This window comes from Grammomys surdaster, unplaced genomic scaffold (genome assembly GCF_004785775.1).
Source record: "Grammomys surdaster isolate TR1022 unplaced genomic scaffold, NIH_TR_1.0 63, whole genome shotgun sequence".
Taxonomy (NCBI): domain Eukaryota; kingdom Metazoa; phylum Chordata; class Mammalia; order Rodentia; family Muridae; genus Grammomys; species Grammomys surdaster.
In genome coordinates this window covers 29,941,732-29,959,941 of record NW_021604565.1, presented here as the reverse complement: position 1 = coordinate 29,959,941, position 18,210 = coordinate 29,941,732, and the positions used below count along the sequence as shown (strand labels likewise).

General features: G+C 41.0%; 1 protein-coding gene across 2 annotated transcripts; it reads right to left on the bottom strand.

The window, feature by feature from the left end:
• Window positions 1-10,440: 10,440 nt before the first annotated feature.
• Window positions 10,441-16,860, bottom strand: Ccn3 (cellular communication network factor 3). Of its 2 annotated transcripts, none has more exons than XM_028768089.1 (5): window positions 16,749-16,860; window positions 16,389-16,614; window positions 14,956-15,210; window positions 13,706-13,920; window positions 10,441-10,780 (listed from the first exon to the last, which is right to left on the bottom strand). In XM_028768089.1, the coding sequence occupies exons 1-5, from the start codon at window positions 16,812-16,814 to the stop codon at window positions 10,484-10,486; spliced, it is 1,059 nt and encodes a 352-aa protein (XP_028623922.1). In that variant the 5' UTR covers window positions 16,815-16,860; the 3' UTR covers window positions 10,441-10,483. The 2 variants fall into 2 exon arrangements, with proteins under 2 accessions (XP_028623922.1, XP_028623929.1); XM_028768096.1 differs by having other exon boundaries at window positions 14,956-15,201.
• Between the last annotated feature and the right edge of the window lie 1,350 nt (window positions 16,861-18,210).

Below are 18,210 nucleotides of genomic sequence, written 5' to 3'. Positions count from 1 at the left end.
GCTTAGGTGCTCCCAGTAGTTTAATGAAGAAAATATGATATGTTATGCATATATACATCTATATGTATATACACACACAATAGAGTTTTATTTAGTCTTTAAGAAGAATGAAGGCTTAGCAAAAGAGCACAGGGACACATGGGAAGCTGAGGCAGGAGGATCAGAAGTTTGAGGCTAGTCAGTGCTATAACTGAAGTTGTTTCTAAAAACAAACTGAACAAACACAAGCTCAAGAAAAATAAAATCGGTATTTTTCAAACAAGTGGGTGGACATGGCTATTATCACATTTAATGAAATAAGCAAGGCTCATGGAGAAGGATATGACAGATTCTTTTCCACAAGTAGAGTCCAGCAGAGATGAAATGACGTGAAAGTAAAACAGAACTATTAGGAATGTGGAAAAGGAAAATGAAGAAAGAGTATAAGAAAAAGTAGTAGGTAGGTGTGAATATATAAATTTTATACATTTGTGGAAATGACATAATACATCCCTTTATTTTATAAAATTAAAAAAATTAAGAAGGCACAAAATAATAACTGGCTACTGCTTTTGTCCTAACTTGGAGGTATCCATTGTATTAAGTATCCTACTTTGTATAAAAGTTAGACACTTTTGTCAAAGAATCTGTGACCAATAATATAATGCAAGAATTTATCTGTTATGGGTCAGATGACTAGAGGTTGAATAAAAGTAATAAATAATAACTGTAGCCTTCTTGTGTGAACATTGTAGATTAATTTTAGAAATGCCACTGAGGCCCTACTAAATGGAGTAATTATCCTTAACACATTGGATGGGAATCAGTAACTAATGAATAACTTTCATCTGCACAGGTTGCTAGGCTATAATGACCCATTTCCAAAGCTGACCTGACTAATTTGATGAATCTGTCTGTAAGTCTTTGTATTTATGATGTACCTCCATATCTCCTTTGGGCACTCCGACAAAGCAAGTAGCCCTATAAAAATAACAGATCAAATTTGTTGATGAGTGAGATAGTGTGACTTTTCCCAGCTTCTCCTGACAGTTATGGAGATGCTATAGGTACAGTTTTTTTTTTAATTTTTTTTATTGGATGTTTTATTTACATTTCAAATGTTATCCCCGTACCCCATCCCCCACCCAGGAACCCCCATCCCATCACCCCTCCTCCTGCTTCTCTGAGGATGTGCTACTAGCTACCCTCCCCACTCCCACCTCTCCACCCTCAAATTCCCACCCACTGGGGCATCCAGCCTTCATGAGACCAAGGATCTCTTCTCCCACTTATGCCTGACAAGGCCATTCTCCCTTACATATACAGCTGGAACCATGGATCCGTCCTTAAGTGCTCCCAGGCTGGTGCTTTAGACCCTGAGAGCTCTGGTTGGTTGGTATTGTTGCTCTCCTCATGGGGCCACAAACCCTTTCAGTTCCTACAGTCTTCACTCTAACTCCTCCATTGGGAACCTCATGATCAGTTCAATGGCTAGCTGTGAGCATCTGCCTCTGAATATGTCAGACTCTTGCAGACCTCTAAGGAGACATCCATATCAGGCTCCTGTCAGCATGCACTTCCTGACTTCCACATCAGCATCTACATTTAGTGACTGCACATGGGATGGATACCCAGGTGGAATTGTCTCCAGACAGCCCATCCTTCAGTTTCTGTCCTTCATTTTATCTCCATATTTGCTTCCTTGAGTATTTTGTTATTTCTTCTAAGAAGTACCAAAGCACCCCCACTTGGTCTTACTTCTTCATGAGCTTCATGTGGCCTGTGGGTTGAATCTTGGGTATTTCAAGGTTCTGGGCTAATATCCAATAATCAGTGAGTGAATATATAGGTACAGTTTTAATGAATAGTCTCACTAGTCATTTTATGATTGCCATTTATTCTGTGCTTTGAGAGACCAGAATGCACCTCAAAGCGATTGTGGTTGTCTTTTAGTTGAGAAATTAAAAGAGCTATGCCACAAGAGAGTAATCTAGAAATGTGTGTACCTGATAGAGACAGGATGCAGGGTGGGGAAGGCACTTCCAGATCTTGGGAGCTGGCAGTCTATCTGGCCTCAAAGGGAGTTTCATGTCAGAGGCTGGCTCACATATGGCCAGGGACTACCCTGTCTCAGAGAGATCTTTTGGACTTAGCTGTAAGAAGTCTACAACCATGATCATCTTCAAATGGTGTTTAGGAGAGAGACAAAGCTAAAACGACAAAGGAATTTGGTCTTGTGAATCAAGGACAAAGGAAAGAGTCATTTAATTGTATAGACTTTGTGAACGTAATATTGACTTCTCCTCCCACTTCAGCAGTTCTTGGTGCCAGAGTTTTCACCAAGGTCAACACTTTTCTTTGCCAAAAGGATATGCATGACCTCCATGACCTCTGGTTGTGGAAACTCCTTGGGTGGGGATCAGTATCTAGAGTACAGATCCTTCAAGCTCAGTAGCAGTTGATTTACCTGCTTGCATTTTCAAATTTTGCTTCTGCTAACTGAAGAAGAAAGTGCAGTCCAAGATGTAGGAAATGAGGCAGAAGGATCAAATGTACAAATATTTTTATTTTTTATGTTTGACATTAGCACACACATTAATGGATTTCATCAAGGCATTTTCATATATTTGTCATGATTCCTTGCCCTCACTCATTCCCCTTCTTACTGGCTTCTTACTTGCCAGTTGCCTCTCTCTGGCTAGTTCCTTTCCTTACCTCAGGTTATTAAATGTGAATATTTTAAGATTCAGACTATGGAGGATTTATTTAAATCCTGTCTTTACTATGTAATAGATTTACAACCTTGTACAAGCTATTTCTATTTTCAAACCTTGGTTTTCCTTAACTGCAATTTTGTGAGCATGTAGTATCAGCCTGATGGAATACTCAGAAAAACTAAAGTAAATGAGGCAATGTATGCAAAACATAGTACATATAGTACTTGATAACTAATAAGCTTGCTATACATTAGGTTCTCTTCTCTTCTACATCTTTTTCCATCTTGTTTCCTTACCTCTTCTTCTATATGTTTTTTTCCATTTTATTTATTAATTTCACATATCTTGAAATAAACATTGAACGTTTTGCTTTATATTTCAAAGAGAGAGAGAGAGAGAGAGAGAGAGAGAGAGAGAGAGAGAGAGAGAGAAAGAGAGAGAGAGAGAGAGAGAGAGAGAACCAAGACGTACAAATAATGAGTTCTGTGTCCATTGATAGTACTTTAAATTTTCATTTTGATATATGGATTACAGTTCCTCTTAAAATCAGTGATGCCTACAGTGTGATATTTTGGGAAGAAATCAGGGCTGATTTGACATTATGAGGTACAAAAGGAGATGTACAAAGCTTCAGTGTGAACATGTTATATTTCTATAAAGCATCAATTTCCTTTGAATATTTTGGCAGAAATATTTGCATACTCAAGCCAAGATTGTTTTTTTATATTTAAACAAACGTAAGTTTGCAAAGTAGAAATCTCAATTTGCTTGAATTTTAAAAGAAAATATAACACGTCTCACAAACTTTAACCTGAATTCAACAGTTTTTTTTTTTTTAATATGAGATTTTCAGATGGCAAAGGCTCAGCATATTCTGCTGTATGATGTGTTATTCTGGAAAAGGTTGAGAGGTAGCATGTAAAAGAATGAAGAGAAAAGCCATACATTGCAATCATGGATTGGAGCTTAGTAAAGACAAATGTGAAAATAGTAGCAGATAGGGATCTATAGTAATAATTATTACAAGAAATAATTGAACACAAAGAAGAGACTGGAGCTAGTGAGATGTCAAAATGGATAAGAGCAGTTTTCAAGACTGATGACCTGTTTTTGACCCCTGAGACCCATATAGTGGAAAGAGAGAATCAACTTCGAATGGTTATTATTTGACCTCTATTTAGTATGTTGTTGTGTGTGTTTAAATAATTTTCTTTAAAGTTGTTGTTGTTTAAAAGAAGTGGTAGTTAGTTTAGCTGGGTGCAAAAGTGTGCTGATCAAAAAAAATTAACTTATGTAAGCTGAACGTATCTTCATGAAACAACATAAAGTCTGATTTTTGCAATTCTATCCTCTTTTTGGTAAGCTGTGTTATACAAATGAACAGAGAATATTTTCACTGTTGAACTTCCAGAGGAACTAGAATCACCTCCTACAGGGCCCTTCTATGTCAATACCCTCCAAGGCCCTAGCAGAAGGCTTTGTTTCATTAGGATAAATTTGGGTCAGTCTGGAGCACAATGACCCATATTTAATCCAAGTTAAGAACATCTGAAATGTTACAAGCAAAACCTGCTTCCTAGATTTTGCTAATAAAATATAAGTCCAAGTAACATCTTCTTCCTGAATTATACAGTATTTAGTTTTTTAAACTCCCTCCAGTGGAAATAAAAATCTGTCTCTGGTATGAAGCCCTGCAGTTAGAATGGAACTGCACATCATATGCAGTTTTTAAGACTGACAGTCATATCTAAAGAGAAAACATCCTTTAGGAAGGATGCTCCAACATTGCCCTTTACACCTCCTGATTATCCATTGAACAACTGGCTTAATGTAACAGTAATTTACAGTCCCCAGCTGGAAGGCTGCAGAGAATTATTCATTATCCATAGTTAAGCAGATGCCAGAAGTATTATTGAAGTGGTAATTGAATTTTTTGAACCCTCTGTGGTCCAGCCAGCATAGCATTGCCTCCAAGAACCATGTGATGTGCTGAAGATGAATACATGTCTAACGGTATCTTCAGCTGAAGCTCAACAGCAACCAGCCAGAAAGGACATATTGATTTGATGACTTGACTTCTGATACTGAGCATTTTGGAATGGGAGTCCATTCAGAAGCATGACAATGTGTACCTACATGAAGGATATTCAGAGCTATATCTAACACTTCCCAGAAATCTTTATCAAAAACTTCATTGAAAATTTCATCAAGTAGAGCTTTGCATAAGACAAATTATCCCCTTGTCTAGTCAGGGTGTTCTTGCCTCACTCTTTAATTGAATCCTTGTGTGGGAAAAGAAAATTCCTGAAATAAATTCTGATGATAGTTTTCAATGAAATGTGCCTTATCAGAAGTCCAGCAACCAAGTGCTTTCAAAGTTTCACACTCCCAGAATGACCTCACACTGTCACTACTTTGCAATGCTGTTTCTAAAAGAGAACATTTATGGTTTGGGAAAATAGCTCAGTAAATGAGAACTGTTGGAATTGTTTTGGTTGCTGAAAATACACTTGGCCTCAGTGTCTCTGGCACTCTTGAAAGGAAACAGCTTTGGCTCTGAGCTTAGGCAGACCCCGAGTTTGAATTCTCCCCATCTCATGCACTCTGTCCTTAATAGGTCATTCAGCGTTTTGTGTCTCTTCCTCTCCTTGCAAAGCTGAGCTCCACAGGAGCTGGGGACACATCTCAGCTGGTGAAGTGTTTGCTGAATAAGCATGAGAACCTGAGCTTGGATCCCCAGGACTCATGAAAAATGCTGAGCATTGCAATGTACCCTACAATCCTAGTGCTGGAGGGTGGGAGATAGAAAGATTCTTGGATTTGATGGGCATCCAGTTTAGCCAAATCAATGAGCTCCAAGTTCAGTTAAAGACCATCTCCCCTCAAATAGAGTGGAGAGCAATTGAGAAAGACACAGTGTTGATCTGGCCAACACATGCATTCAGTAATACATGAACACTTATAATATGCCCCCCCCACACACACACACTAAAGAGAAAGAGACAGAAACACAGACACACAGAAAGAGACAGAGAGAGACAGAGACACACAGAGAAACAGGGAGAGACAGAGAAAGACAGAGAAACAGAGACATACAGAGAAAAAGAGAGAGACAGAGACACACAAAAAGAACTCAATAATCTATACATACATTAGCTATATAGAATAAAGAACTGTGCCCATTACAATAACAGCAGTCATTTACAAGCTCGCCATGCGACAGGCAAAATCAAGTGCTTTGAGCACATAGTCTCTTAATTCTCTAGTTAGTATGTAAAGTGACTGACTTGTCCTAGACTGGCCTGAGTTTACAATGGCAAGTCTCGATTCTCCAGGACCATCTCAGTTGAGTAAAGGAAAGCTGAGCTTCACTCATTGATATGTAGACTTTACAGGTCTGGGAACTGAGACTCAGGCACAAACTGCCTAATATGCCAGAGCTGGGAGAAAGTAAGTCTGGTATTCAAACCCGGGCTCTATGGTCCTAAACTGGCTCAGTCAGGGTTGGTTCCCTTACTGTGTTATAAGAACATTTTGAACTTTACAAAAATTCATACGTCAGACCACATTTTTCTAACCTTTAATTATAATTTCAGGAATGCATGTGTGAGGAGCTGTTTGTATGTGTTGGAGAGTGAGAAGTAGTGATAAGAATGAAAGTCTAAAAGACTGACGTTTATTTCAAAGAACATTGTGTGTTTTGTCAATCCAGAAACTACTCATTAGTTTATTTGCGTATTCATTCAACAGGTCTACAGGGAGGTCTGTTGTGCATAAGATACTTGAGGAGATATAATGATGGCTAATACACTCAATGTGTCTGTAATAGGAGTATGAAGAATCAGTTAGAAAATAGCGCTAGAACTTTGAAAATAGTGACAAGTCCTCAAACCAATTCCCTGAAGGGAAATTGTGCAGCTGACCTTCACGAGGTTCTTGAACTACATGAAACTACATGGGCCTTCCTTCATGCTTCTAGTTCTCTATCTCTCTATCTCTCTTGTCTCTCTTGTCTTTGTCTCCGTCTCTCTGTGTCTCTCTCCCCCCTATCTTGGTGTATATATATATGTATGTGTCTCTCTGGCTCTCCTTCCTCCATCCTCTCTCTCTCTCCTTTTTGATCTGAGAGCTACATTCTCTTTTTCTTTGTTACTTAGAGGAAATGTCAGCTCTTTAGGAACAACTGTAGAGTAGTCACTGGAAACCTGTGCCAGACCATTTTATGTCAACTTGACACAAGCTAAAGCCATCTGTGAGGAGGAAACCTCAATTGGGAAAATGCCTCCATGAGACTGGGCTGTATGCAAGCCTGTGGGATATTTCTTAATTAGTAACTTATAGGGGAGGGCCCAACCTATTGAGGATGGTACCACTCCTGGGCTGGTGGTCTTGGATTTTAAGCAAGCCATGTGGTGTAAGCCAATAAGTAGCTCCCCTCCATAGCCTCTGCATCAGCACTTGCCTCCAGGTTCCTGTCCTGACTTCTTCCAGTGATGAACTATGAAGCCAAATAAGCCATTTCCTCCTCAACTTGCTTTTTGGTCATAGTGTTTCATTGCAGTAATAGAAACCCTAAGATACTACCTCAAGCTACATTAGCCACTGGCATGATTATAGGATATATGCATTTGCTGCTAGATATTTATCTAGCATTCATTGCTTCTTGCTTTAGCCTTTTCAAACAGTGTAAATACCAGAAAGAAGGGTAACCTGTTTAATTAATTTCTGTTTTGGCTTCAGATATATTTTCAGAATTTAAAACAATGCTAGGCCCATAGAAGCATTCACTAGATGAATAAAATGAATTAATTAGCTACTGTTTTTGATTCTCAAAGTTGCAGCTAATTCTGCATGAAGCGGTTGTCACAGGATGGCTTGAAGGGATATCTTGATCTAGCCTTATGGTTCTTTTTCTAGTTACAACAATAATGTATTCCTACTTTAAAAAATGTTGACAGTCATAAAAATGTAAACAGCATTATCACTAACCTTTTCTACACTCAAAATATTACACTGTACATTTTCCTTCTACATCTCTTTTGATTAGTGTTCATAGTTATTTTAAGACAAGGTCTTGCTGTAACAGTGGCTGGCCTTGAACTTGTGATACTCCCACCTCAGCCTCAGTTGGGATTATAGAGGTGCCCAATCACAGCAGGTTCGTAGATATCTTCAAACAATAACAGACTCCTGTTTTTATAGTTCTATAATTTATGTGTTTGTGTGTGTAGGTGTGCACGTGTAGAGGCCAGAAGTCCTATGTCGGGTCCTCTCTTCCTTTCCAGGTTATGTTTTGAGACAGGGTCTGTCACTCAACCTGGATCTTGGTGTTTCAGCTTGACTGGCTGGCCAGTGAATCATGGGAATCCTTCCACCACCCTTCTCCAGCAGTGCTGGGAGTACAGGTGTGTATTGCCATACCCAGCCTTTACAGGAGTGCTGAGGATCCAACCTCAGATGCCCACACTTGTGTAGTAAGCACTTAGCTAGACTTCTCCATGGTTCTTTCTTTTAACTTTCTGGGTTTTTAAGAAAGATTTTTCATGAGTAGCCAGAAGAGTACTGACTTTACACTGTTATGCAAATTAAGTGATACAAGCAAAGTGCTTAGACCAATGTAAGTATGCAATAAATGTTAGAAGGCCTTGATAATCCCCTTTGAATCAACACCTAGAAGTCCAATTTGCTTTCCAGTTTATCTTGAAAGTAAATATAAACTAGCTGTAAAGATGGAGAGGAAGGAGGCTATAACTGGGGAAATGAAGATGGAAAAATTCCATCTTTTTGTGTTCATGCTGTACCAGCCAGAAACTTCAAACTATAAAAGCTCATGTTAACTGTGTCTTGGCTCTTATATCACCCAGATGGCAAGCCTGGTCATAGTTCTAGTCAACGTCATCACTAGAAATATAGGTGCCTCTCAGTATCCCTGAGAGACCATGAAAGTTCAGGGTGGAAACTGTAACCCACAGATGTTCAAGGCCTTCATACAGAACAGTAGTATTTGCTTAAAGCATATACCCACCCTCCTCTATAACTTATCATCTTTGGATGATTCATAATAGCCCAACATAACACTTATGCCTTGTCAATGGTTGTTACCCATGCAATCACTCAAGGCCAACTACATGGTACAAATTAGCTACGAAGTAACATTTGTTCCCCTCCCACCCCCAATCTCTTCAGTCCAAGATTGGTTGGTGGCATCCCTTGGCACAGTGCCGATGGATATGGATGGCCAGCTGCATAATTTTCTGGGCATGTGGCAAGGGCAAACTGAAAAGAAGATGCTCATGATTTTACCTGGGTATTAGGAATCGTGGCTGGGCTGTCTTTTACTTTGATAAAGTGAGTCTCGACTCTAAGATCAGATATTGAGGAATCAGTGTATAAGGATGTCTGGGGTGGGGGTGGGGGTCTTCTTAAAAAAAATGACTGGGGCTGAAGATGATGATCCAAGCAAGTGGCACAGAGAACGTTTGCAGCCTTGGGGATGGAGATCATTTTCCTCTGATAAAAAGTTATGAGCTCATCACAAAATATCCACGTTGCTTTCAACAGACGCTACTGATTGATGTCTTACTTAATTCATGGATTTTTATTTTCAGTAAACAACATTAAACTGGTAATACAAATCTCATACCACAGTCACTCACTGATAACATCTTATTTTTTTTTTTTAAAAAAAGTTGTTTGTAACAACTAGGGAAATTAAAGAGAATATTTTACAAAATGTATAATTTATATTTTCATAAATACTTTAAAAAGAAAAGTGGAACGCGTGTGGTGATGTACAAATTGCATTTTCTAGCACATTTTGTGATCTTTGTTTAGTGAGCATACACAGGTACACATGTATATCTTGTGTTTTCATAACTACAACCAAAGGATGTATTTTGAGCAGGTCTTTAGTAACTCTAAACGTTCATAAAACTTTGTAGTTTCTGCTCTTCCTTTTCAAAATTGCCCTAAAAGCATATTTGAAAGTCATCAGAGATTGTAAGTTAGGTGGCTTGGTCTTCAGTGTACTGTTTATGAAAGAATCCCTGTTTAATTTTGAAGAAGTGGGCCTCAACAGCCTCCAGGATACAAACCATGCACTGAGAGGCCCCGTCATCTCTGCACTGGGAGTTTTTGGTTCAGCTTCTTTCTATTGGAAAGGAGTCAGTTTGTCTATAATGGAGAAAGTCCATGACACCAGCCCACTTAATTAAGAGACACTCCATTGCTGTAGCTATAGCACATTTCCTAGTGTACTAAGTAGACAATCAGTCTCTGAACTTCATGTTCAAGAGCTGTATGTTTCCTTTGATCTTACACTTAGAAATACATGGTTGACCTACCCCAATAAGGAGCTCAGTAGAGATCCCTCAAGTCAACCTTAGCATATGGTGATATATATGTACATGTTCAACATCATATTAGATTTCACTGTGCCAATCATTTCCGTAACATTTATTGGGATTTAACTAGTGCACAGAAAATAGTGTCATGTGATACATTCTACCAACTAGATCATCTATATGACTTAAATTTACACAAATTTGCACTTGCAATAAACAGCACAGGAAAGCAAGACACCCCTAAGTCATATCCTGAGCTTACCTTGATTCTAAAGTTTACATTTCAAACATCTTTCACTAAAAAAGAGACAAATATAAATGACCTCATATGATCACAGAAACATACATGGGACAACTCCTTCATTATGTTTCTTATATACAGGTGATGGTGGGCCATGCAGTAGCAACAGTTTGCCTCAATCAATGTGCTTCCCTTGGCACCTGTTACATTTCTCCTCTGCTAGTCTTCAGCTCCAGCTCTTGGAGGAAGGCCTCATTGTTCTGAGGGCAGTTGGAGTGGCAGGTACAGGTTCCAATGACCATGAATGGTTTCTTGATGGTTTGCCCTGCAGAACACTGAAACTCCACCTGGATGGTTTTGGTGTTGTAGGGGGTACAGCAGCGGCCATCACTGCAGACCCCACAGAACCGGGGCTTATAGGTGTGTAGGCTAGTGCAATTCTTGAACTGTAGGTGGATGGCTTTCGGTGACTTCTTGGTGCGGAGACACTTTTTACCTTTCTAAGAAAAAGAAAAGAAGAATGTTGAGTGGAAATCCCACAGTTTTTCTGAATGAACTACCTTAACAGTTACCTTAATGTCCTTTGGTCTTTCTTCTTTTAAAATAAATCATCAGTTTCATTTGGACAATGTTCTCAGCTAATGTTAGTTGCTTCCTCAGAGTATCTAGGAACTTGTGATAAAATCTGGACAATAATGACATCAGTCCAATAATTCTGGGCAAGCCTCTGTCTTTTGGATAGTTCTTACTTGTCTCTTACATTTCTTTTCCTTTCTCAACCTAGAATTTGAATATAATGCCAAATATGAAGAATTCCCTTTTTTGTCTTTGAGGCTATGAGCAGGAATAAGAAAGCATCTCTCTCTTGTTTAAAGACATTGTTTTTATATAACTAATTGCATTCTTTGGTGTTTTTGAAAGAAGGACCAAATGTAGCATTGGTAAAGTCTATTAATGTTTCAAGGACTCCCCAGGCATTAATTCATTTAACTTTGACAGCATTCATTCACTCAAGGAATACCTGTTTATACGAGGCACAACTGACCCAATTTTATTTGAAAAATGGAGTCTCAAAGGACTGAAATGATCAGAAAATACCAAGTATTGGAATTTGTCTGATGCAAAGCCAGTTCATTCCAATACATTATGACCTTAGAAATTCTGGGACAGTGAAAATTCAAGCTACTTTCCAAGAAACTGAATTGAGTGGAGACTTTATTCAGTATCCTCCCAGTTCATAATAAAGAAACCAACCCAGTTTCATCAAATAAGCAAACAACTGTCTTTTATTTTTATTCCACTACGAAGTTTCTACAGCTCTCTACTGCACACTTTCCCGATAAGGATCATAGCATGTGATGATTAGGAATCGTTTTATGTCGGTGTTTCTCAAACTGTCATGTACATCCACCACTTCGGGGAGTTTGTTAAAACACAGACTCTTGGTCCTTACAACTTGAGTTTTGGATTTAGCACATGTGATTTAAGGCCCATGAATCAGAAGACTCTGCTGTTTACCTGGGGACTACAAAAGAAGAGCCTCAGTCATAGACTTAAGAAATCCCAGAAACAAGAAAACATCTAGTCCTATATTCCAAACACATTTCCAGAACCTGTATAAGATATGTATACCATATAAACATCTAAAGCTTAGTATTTTCCCATATAAAGTAAGGTATTAAAAGAAACATCGGTTGTATGAAAGAACAACACAAGAGAACAGATTCTAGAAGTACTGTATAAAAAGGCCTTATTTAATAAAGAAGTGACTATGACATATGTAATATGAAAATATTGAAGGTCCTGTTTTTCTTTTTTTGTAGTTAGTATTCAAGATATATTCTTTTCAGTGGCCATGAAAAAACTGCTGAATCGTGTGTGTGTGTGCAGGTAAATGTGTGAATGCTTATGTGGGTGAGCTTTCACTGTGAAGCCACACACATTTCCTAAAGTGTCAGAAGATGCAAGGGGATAATTTCGGAGAAAAGGTGTCTTTAGGGGTTCTTTCTGAATTTGCAGAAGCAACATAAAGTTGTGATAACTCTCTAAAATCATATAGCTCAACAGACACATAACCGGTGAGATCACAAGGGCCTCTCATTTTAGCAGCAGGGAAACAAAATTTAAGTATTTGATGGCTAACTTTAACAGAGTATTTAATTTATGTCCAACAATTTATACATTCATTTTGTTTAATCCTTTTCTCTCTCTGTCTCTGTCTCTCTGTGTCCTCTCTCTCTCTCTCTCTCTCTCTCTCTCTCTCTCTCTCTCTCTCTCTCTTTCTCTCTCTCTCTCTCTCTCTCCCTCTCTCATTGAGTCAGAATTTTTCTATGTATCTCTGTCTTTCCTGGAACTTTCTATGTAGACCAGGCTGGCCACCAGCTGACAGAGATTTTCCTGCTCTTGCCTCCTGAGTTCTGGGATTAAAGGTGTATGCAACTATTCCCAGGAAGAAATATAAATGGTCACAGTCTATGGGGGACAAATTTTAAAATAAATTGCCCAAAATTACAAAGCTAGGTCATACTGAAAGGATTTAAAGCCAGGCTGAACTGGTTCTAGTCTTGTCCTGTTAAACATTATATGATACTACTTCAGAGTAAAGTTGTACAAAGCTTGAATTTCCAGGGGTTGTTTTATTTTGTCCCCGGGCTGATATAAGAATCTATGTAATAGTTAATCTGATATTATATTTATCTGATCCAGTTCTGCAATAAGACCTTTTATGTCATCAGGAACCAATTAGGGCTCCTGATCTGCATGCTTTATACCTAGAATCAACATACCGTGTTGACATAATTCCATCAACAACAAAAAAAGTTGATGGTGGTTGGGAAGAAATACATTGTTTCATTTGGCTCATGTTGCCTTACTCTGGCAAATGTACTATTTCTACTGGGCTTTTAAAAATATTGTTCATAATTTCCAGATATCCATTCATGCATTTACTGGTAGATGTTTATTGTGTACACAATATATTCCAGGGCACATAGTAGGATCTTTGGACAGTAAGGTGAATAAAGCAGACATAGTCTCTATCCTGGTCTTTCCTACAGCTCATACCCGGTTTATTTAAAGACTAACCTTCTCAGCTCTTCTTCACTTTTGGAAAGCTACTCTTTTTCCTCCAGGTATGGGATGCGATTTACTAGAGCATCCTCACTGGGATAAAGTATTTCAGCTCTGAGTCCTTTCCCATTTGTTTGTAGAACTGCTGTGAGTTGCTTGAGGGGCATTTGTGTATGTTAAACATGAAAGCTAGAAGGTACTGATTTTGAATCAGGGTGCTCCACGCCGTTTGTTTGGATTATGCCCAGCTAGGGCATTTTTTTTTTTTTTTTTAAAGTCAGCTAGTGTGACAGTGACTTTCTGGAGGCCACGCTTCAAGGAGGCGAGGCCACTGCTGTAAGGGGGTAGGCTCCTACCTTGTCTGTTGCTTCCTCAGGCTCTTGTTCACAAGGTCGGACTACGCAGAGACGCGTCTGTTTTACCATCTCGCACTGGCGATTCCTGTTGGTGACTCGGGTGGACAAGCCCATCCCACAGCTCTTGGAACACGCGCTCCACTCCGTCGTCTGCTCAATGCAGTTGATGCTGGAGTCAGAGACTTCGACTCCTACGGTGACTTCCGGTCTGTAGGCTATCAGAGGTATAAATACAGCTATTTGAGTAAAGGATGGGGATATAAGTGGTGTCCCGCAGAAAACATTAGATCGTGAATTTCAATTCTGTAGCTAATATATACCAGTTCTTGTAACGTGCAAGACTAGGTTTATTTACAAACCCTTAATGGGTAGCGCACAATGTAGGGTTGCAAGAAATCTTTATTCACTGAACCCTAAGAAGCTTAAGGCAACTTGTCCTAAGAGACTTAGTAATTATATGAACATAGGAACATGTACTATCATAAGCTGAAAGTTTCAATACATGATTTGGTACATAGAAAGATGGTGTTAACAGTTTAATGTTTTGTATATGTGTTCAGGTCTCTGTGTGTGTGTGTCCACTTGTTTGAAGGTGTGCATGCACATGTGTACAGAGGCCACAGATCTACCTTAAATGTTCCTTAGGAGCGTATTCACTGAAATCGGGGCTACTTGATTAGGTTGGCCAGTGACCCCAAGAGACCTGCAGATTTCTGCCTTCTCAGCATCAGAATTACAGGCAGGGTTTTTTCATTTGTTTGTTGTTTTGTTTTTTAAAGAATGCTGAGGATCTAACTAAGGTCCTCACATCTACACTGTAATTACCAGCTGAGACACTTTCCCAATGTCACATTTTAACTCTGACAAGTAAGCAGAGCCAACCAAATTAAAAAAAAAACTATCAAAGAGTTTTTTCTTTTTAATTAAGAGTCCATCAGAAGAGAGAGAGAGAGAGAGAGAGAGAGAGGGGGGGGGGGAGGGAGAGTCAAATAATACCTATACCTATCCCAAAGCAAAAATGAAACGCTGCGGCTGTCTCTCTTGGGTCCCTTTAAAAAAGAAGCTGTGTGCATATTTCAGTAATCTAGCTCAGAGTTAAATAAGTGATGCCTCTGATCTCATTTGGGTGATCTGTAGTTCACAATGGAACAGCCTTTAAAGCAGCTTCTAATCTTAAATCCTAGAGTCAAACCTGCTTTTTTTGTGACTGCATTTTCCTTTAACTGCCCCATGTCTGCTGAATTTCTCACCTGGAAGGGCCAGGCCACCTAGTGTCCTCTCCTCATCTGAGCCGCAGGTCCACTTTTCGCAACACTCCCCGGGCACTGCGACTTTTCTCGGAGCTGGGCAGTCGGGACCAGGCAGTAACACGTCCAGCTGGCAGCGGGGCACACAGCCAACCTGCCCGTCTCTGCAGGTGCAGTGGTATTGACAGCTCGGCTCAAATGTCTCTCCACTGCGGTAAATGACCCCATCGAACACACAGTTGTCTCCTTCTGGAAGCTCTGTAAAATGGTAGGACATGGTCAGAAGTTCCTCCTTTTCTAGTGCTTATTATACATTTTAAGGAGAGTTAAGTCCTTATGGATGCTTCCAGAAGGAGGAGAAGGCACCAATCCCATCTGGTCCTTCTTTCTTCACCTAGTTCTCACGAGTGGGCAAAGAGGAGTGTAAACACTGCAGACTCTGGACACGCCAATACACACATTCTGGTTAATTGGATGGCTTCTAACAAATCTCTACTTCCTTTTGAAAGCACCTACCTGAAATGATTTCATTTCTAAGACAGAACCACAGAACAAAGACAAGAATAAACGCTGAAGTCACACTCCAGAGACCTGATCTCTAAAGATAAGATGGTTTTGAAAGAGTCATCTTCTGCAGTAGTTTAGGATTTAAAACCGGAGAGGTTCACTGGTCGGATTGGAAGGGGTATTAAGTTTTCTTGGCGTTGAATCACAGTACATCATCACTAACTTGAGAGAGAGAGAGAGCAAGTGAGAGCGAGGTAGAGAGAGAGAGCGAGAGAGAGAGAGAGCGAGAGGGAGAGAGAGAGAGAGAGAGAGAGAGAGAGAGAGAGAGAGAGAGATATTGCTTCGACTCTTACCAAGGGTGGTAGTAGGTATGACCCTGATTACAGCAGTGTACCTGATGGGAAATTGATCTCCCATTGATTAATTTTCATGAGCCTGGGTTGGCTAGTTGCCTGCATTTTATTTTACTACAGCTCAGACTGGAGTGACATAGTCCTCCCAAGAGAAGGAATTGCTTTGGCTCAAATTAGGACAATTACAGGTGTGAAAACAAAGGCTCTGGGCTGATGCAGGGTGGGGGTGGGGGTGGGGGGAGGGGAGGGGCTGCGGAGGGGAACTATAGGCCTGGGAGTAAGCTCATACTTCCATCACCCCAAGTGTCCCCCTGGAGCTGGCCAAATAAAATGATTTCACTGGTCCTTACCTCTGCTTTAGACCCTTCTCTAGACAAGAGACGTACCTGCACCGGGCGCATTTCCTCTCAGCTTGATGCCTCCTATACTGAAAGCTCTCTATACATGTCACTTACTGTACTATACTATTGCTACAAATGCTTTTTGCTTAGTTTTCTGGGAAAGTAAAAAAGAAAGCAAAGTATCACCTAGCTGCCAGAGGAGGGGACAGCAGGGTGGGGTTAGGGGTAGGATTACCCAAGCAAAAGCCAGTCTGGTTCTTGGGGTCTGCGCTGCGGTCACAGTAGAGACCGATGCTCTGGTCGCATGGTATCATCTCAGAGCAACTTTCCCCGTGCTGGCGGGCGCACACCGGACAGCAGGAGCAGCCGTCCAGCATCGAGCGCACCCCGGGGGCGCAGGTCGGTGATATACTGGGGCACTGGGGCGGGCACCGAGCCGGGCAGCGCAGAGTTGCAGAGACCTAGGAAGAGCGGCGAGACAAGAAAACGAACTCCGGTTATTAGGGGCAAACTAAGGCAGAGTGAGCCCAGGACGGATCAGGGGCAGTCTAGGAGGGCAAAGTAATCCGGGGCATCTTAAGCTTTCGCCACTTACTTGACTTATGAGATGGAAGAGCAGGAAGCCTAGGCAGAGGCATCGCTTTCGCAGGAAGACGCTCATGTTCTGCCTGCTAGGGCTGTCACGGGCTGGATATGGGACTGCCCCTTCACCCAGGTCTGGCTGAGCGGCGAGCGCCACCCGTGCAGGTTTTATAGTGTGCTCCAGGGACGCAAAACCGGTTGGCTGCGCAGGGAGAAGGGGGTGGGGTGGGGAAAATCAGCTGGGTGGGGAAGTGGAAGGAGCTCTGCAGTTGCCATGGTGATGGGCCCCAAGGCCGCTCTCCTTAGGGCGTGGCGCCCGGCCTGAGTATGCCTGTGTGTGTGGCGACTGGCTTTTCCCTGAGCACAGGGAGGGACTGGGTGGAGCCCGGAGGCCAAGACCCAGAGCCAGCTACAGCTCGTGAGAAGGAAACGCCCTCTTCCTCCGTGTGGTTGCTTCACCTTCCCTCCGACACCGCTACTCCCTAGCACCCTCCGCCCTCGCAGTTCCAACCAGGGCTACAAATGCGGAGTTCTTGACTGGGATGCCTAAAGTTTGGAGCCATCCGAGCTGGTCAGGGATTGGTCAGAGGCCCAGAGGTTTAGTCATAAGAGAAGCACATGCAAGTTTGTCACCCTTTATTGGGGCACTCTTTGAAATGTTTTCAGGGAGTGGGTAGGAGGAAAGGACACAACACACACAAACACACGCACACACACACACACACACACACACACGCACGAGGGAAGTGAAATAACAGAAAAGAGTCACTTCGTCAGATTGGGGGTTGCTATTGGTTAAATGGACAAACTCTTCTGATTGTAATCACGCCAAGATTTGCAAAGCCTTAAGACCCAAGTTCTACATGCTCGGTAGAAATAAACATAAAACAATGGCACACAAAGAAAAAAGGGAGCAGTAAGTCACTTCGTAGTAGAGGAAAAGTCTTGAAGCATCTGCCATATGGCATCAAATGTAAAACTTCTTCTAACTGTCCAAGGTCCTATGAAAACCTCACTGGATTGCACTCAGTGCCTCATGAACTGAGATGGGAAAGGGGGCTTCTTGCTTGACTTGACTCTCCAGCTGGCATTCATTTGCAAAAGAAAAAGGTGATCTGCTGTGTGCTTCCCTTCTGTCAGAAGAAATAGAGAACTAGTTAGACATAGATTTAAAACAGGTTTTCCCCTCATACTTCAATACTACACCCCCTGGGTGGGGGGCTATGCCCAATTCTCTTGAAGATAGCTACTTCAAAACAAAAGCAAAAGCAAAAACAAAAATAAAAACAAACCAAAACAACAAAAACACAGGCTTGTGGTATAACTCTAGACTTTACAAAGAAACAAATTTACATTAGTGACCTTCAGCAGTAGGGAAATTGACGGCACAGAGCACAGCGAGCCCGGGATGTCCCTCTAATGCTCCAAGATGGCAACGTCACTTCCACCTCCTTTATGGTTACTCTTTGAGAGCT

Coding starts and splice junctions, on each gene's coding strand:
- Ccn3 (XM_028768089.1), bottom strand. CDS start 16,814: ATGAGCGTCTTCCTGCGAAAGCGATGCCTCTGCCTAGGCTTCCTGCTC. Junction 16,615..16,748: donor TCTTCCATCTCATAAGTCAA/GTAAGTGGCGAA, acceptor CGCTCTTCCTAG/GTCTCTGCAACTCTGCGCTG. Junction 13,921..14,955: donor AGGTGGCCTGGCCCTTCCAG/GTGAGAAATTCA, acceptor TACCTCTGATAG/CCTACAGACCGGAAGTCACC.